This window comes from Lolium rigidum, unplaced genomic scaffold (genome assembly GCF_022539505.1).
Source record: "Lolium rigidum isolate FL_2022 unplaced genomic scaffold, APGP_CSIRO_Lrig_0.1 contig_38571_1, whole genome shotgun sequence".
In the NCBI taxonomy this organism is placed as follows: Eukaryota; Viridiplantae; Streptophyta; class Magnoliopsida; order Poales; family Poaceae; genus Lolium; species Lolium rigidum.
In genome coordinates this window covers 48003-50972 of record NW_025900423.1, presented here as the reverse complement: position 1 = coordinate 50972, position 2970 = coordinate 48003, and the positions used below count along the sequence as shown (strand labels likewise).

The 2970-nt window shown below is 41.4% G+C and overlaps 1 protein-coding gene across 1 annotated transcript; it reads right to left on the bottom strand.

The window, feature by feature from the left end:
• Positions 1-562: 562 nt before the first annotated feature.
• On the bottom strand, positions 563-1554 carry LOC124681282 (auxin-repressed 12.5 kDa protein-like). Its single transcript, XM_047216217.1, has 3 exons — positions 1357-1554; positions 978-1173; positions 563-887 (listed from the first exon to the last, which is right to left on the bottom strand). Exons 1-3 carry the CDS (start codon positions 1460-1462, stop codon positions 845-847), a joined length of 345 nt encoding a protein of 114 aa, XP_047072173.1. The 5' UTR covers positions 1463-1554; the 3' UTR covers positions 563-844.
• Between the last annotated feature and the right edge of the window lie 1416 nt (positions 1555-2970).

The window sequence follows — 2970 nt, the reverse complement described above, 5'->3', positions numbered from 1 at the left end:
TCAATCAAGTGCATCTAGACATATGTAAGCTTTGTGTTTGGTTGCAAAGGTCAGGAGACTTGATCTTCTACTAGGGTAAAAAGAAATAAAGCAACACGCAAGCCCCACTTCATAATCAAAGTATTAACATATAGTCCCATTCGCTGCTCCCTTGAAAACGTATCCCAATTCCTGGATGCGGTCACGCGTCACGGTCGATCGCCTTATTCCCAAGGCCTACACGGTGAAGCCTGATTATGACACCGCACCTATTTATATATTCATAGAGATGCAAACGAGATTCCGTTAGAATCTTCTATAATTTCGGGATCCGTTGAAATCTCACTTCGAAATCTTTACTTCTAGTTCATTTTATGATTTCTAGTATAAATTTGTTGACTAAATTTTTAACTAAAAATCACAAAATGAGTAGAAGTGAGACTTTTGAAGTATCCCGCTTGTTGATACCTTATCTATGAACGATTGGCACATAAATTTGTATATACCTCGATATTGTTCAACAAGTTTTGTTACCGCCCGCCCTTATGTTGCTCGTTTCATACATTATTATTACCAATGAAAAGAAAGCGGAAACTTGCTCTCAGCTTGTTATTAATTGTTTTGCGATAGGTAACTATCTAAACATTGAAGAGATCACACACGCACGCACCGGCACGGGTAGTATTTACAGATGGAACGTGCACACACACATACACGCATCAAAGTAGTACTGAAGCTTAGAACAAACAAACAACACGCAGCCTGGGACTGCAACGCAGGAGCAGGAACTAGGAAGGATTAGATAACCAAAAGGAGCAGCAAACATGGCGTCAGAGAGCTCTTCTTCTCCGTCCACGGCTCTGATTTAGCGGTGGTTGCTCCTGGTCCTGGTCTCGTCGCTGTAAAGCCTGGACAGTAATAAACTTGCCAACGTCAAAAATGAACATGCCACGTGACAAGATGCTTCTTAAGACGAGGAGCTGGCTTTGCTTAATTACCAGTCATAGACGGTGGGCGAGTTGGGCTTGGGGCTGTCGAAGAGGTTGGCGCCGAGGCTCTTGGTGGCCAGGTTGCTCCCGGGGTGGAAGACGCTCCTCCACACGTTGCCGCCGCGCGGCGGCGTCGCTGAGGACGGCGTCACCGGCGTGGTCGGGGTCGTCGGAATGGACTTACTTCCCTCGCCTGTAGCTAGTGCTACTCCACCAAAGATCCATGAAAATCAGCCGTCAGTTGAAGAGAAGAGAACAGAACACCGTATGAATTCTCACTACTCTTACGCTAGTTCTAGTTCTTACTTCTTACGCTCTTCTTATTAGTTTCAGGTTATTTCGCTACTTCTGCAGCCTCTGCCTATATGAACTAACATATGTAAACTACCTGTGTTGATGGCCAGAGGCTGGGTGGCGGCGGCCCTGCGGAGCTTGTCGAGGCCAGTCTCCGGCCGAGGCCCGGCCACCACGTCGTCCCACAGCTTATCCAGCATCTTGTGCACTCGTACTAGATCTGATCGATCCAAGAACTGTTTATGTTACTAGCTAGCTGCTACCGCCGAGAAGATCAGACACACACACTGTCCGAGTAGAGTTGGCAGCTGGGAGCCTCTCTTAAATCATGCAGGGACGTCGGTGCCGTTACCTGCTGGTGGTGTTACCGCCCTAGATCACAGAGAGCCACCTGTACAACCTACTAAAATACGCTGAACAACAAATAACGTGGCGTCGCCTCTACAGATCTTAGCTCCGGTTATGATAGCTTAATTTGACCGCCTGTGCTCGGAACCAACGCTCGGCGATAAGGCTGGGTGACGAGTCCAGAGTTTGGACAGTCGTGGCGGATAAGGATGAAGAAAAATGGCTCAGGCCCCACGGATAGTTAGGATTAGAGCGAAAATATCCTAGCCTGATATTTTCCTTCTGATTGACATGATGGAAAGCGGACAAAGCAAGTCTCCACGCTCGTACCACTTTGTCCTAATTTACTCCCGAGGGCTCAATGTACATGCTCGTATAACATGTCTAGTACACTAGTAAAAAACTCCCTTTAGTACCGGTTTTAAAGGGGCTTTAGTACCGGTTTTGAAATCGGTACTAAAGATTCGGTACTAAAGGCCTCCCACCTTTAGTACCGGTTCCTATTTCGTTTATTTTTTTAACTAAATTTTTTCATAATTTTTTTTATTTTATTTTTTTCACTCATTTTTTTTTCCAGAATTTCTAGTATTTCCTTTAGTCTCTAACTACACTTAATCTCTACTCAAATTACTTATCCGTGGTCAAACTTTCCGATCGGTCACCCATCCTCACACTACTCCCGCACTAGCACGCTTAACTTCCGAGTTCCATCCCGTTCCACTTCCAAGTGCTTCACGCGCATGTATGTGATAGTAGTATCATATCAATCCTATTAACATGTTGGTCGATGTCACACTTCTTTATTGTTTAAATTTCAAATAATTTTTTTAATAAACAAAAGTAATGATGTAATAATAATGTTAAATAAATAAATAAAATTAACTTTTTAATTTGTATTATTTTTAATTATTTTGTAAATTTTTAATATTTTTTTTTGCCAAACCTAAAACCTGAAAATTTGAAAATATTATAATTTGCTAAGTCATAGTAATATTCTGGGATTCAAAAAATCTTATAATTATTAATTTTAATTTAATAAAAAATAAAAATATATAAAATTCTAAATTCTTGGAAAAAACTAAAATCTTCCTGCTTTCATATTTTCATTTGGAATTTTGAGAATCTAAAAATTGGCTAACCGGGTAAACCCGGGTGAAATCGGATGTAACTTTTTCTCAGGATTTTTTTGATATACTCCCTCCGTTCCTTTTTATAGTGCCCATAGATTTTTGGCATTTGTTTCAGAATATAAGTTTGTAGCTTACCTTTTTTTCAATTACCCCCTTCCCGTTCAGCTCCCAAATCGTTCAGCTCCCAAATTTATTATGGTAAGTTAGGAAGATATGGATTTCCCAAATTT

Coding starts and splice junctions, on each gene's coding strand:
- LOC124681282 (XM_047216217.1), bottom strand. CDS start 1,462: ATGCTGGATAAGCTGTGGGACGACGTGGTGGCCGGGCCTCGGCCGGAG. Junction 1,174..1,356: donor GCCTCTGGCCATCAACACAG/GTAGTTTACATA, acceptor TTGGTGGAGTAG/CACTAGCTACAGGCGAGGGA. Junction 888..977: donor TCGCCCACCGTCTATGACTG/GTAATTAAGCAA, acceptor ATTACTGTCCAG/GCTTTACAGCGACGAGACCA.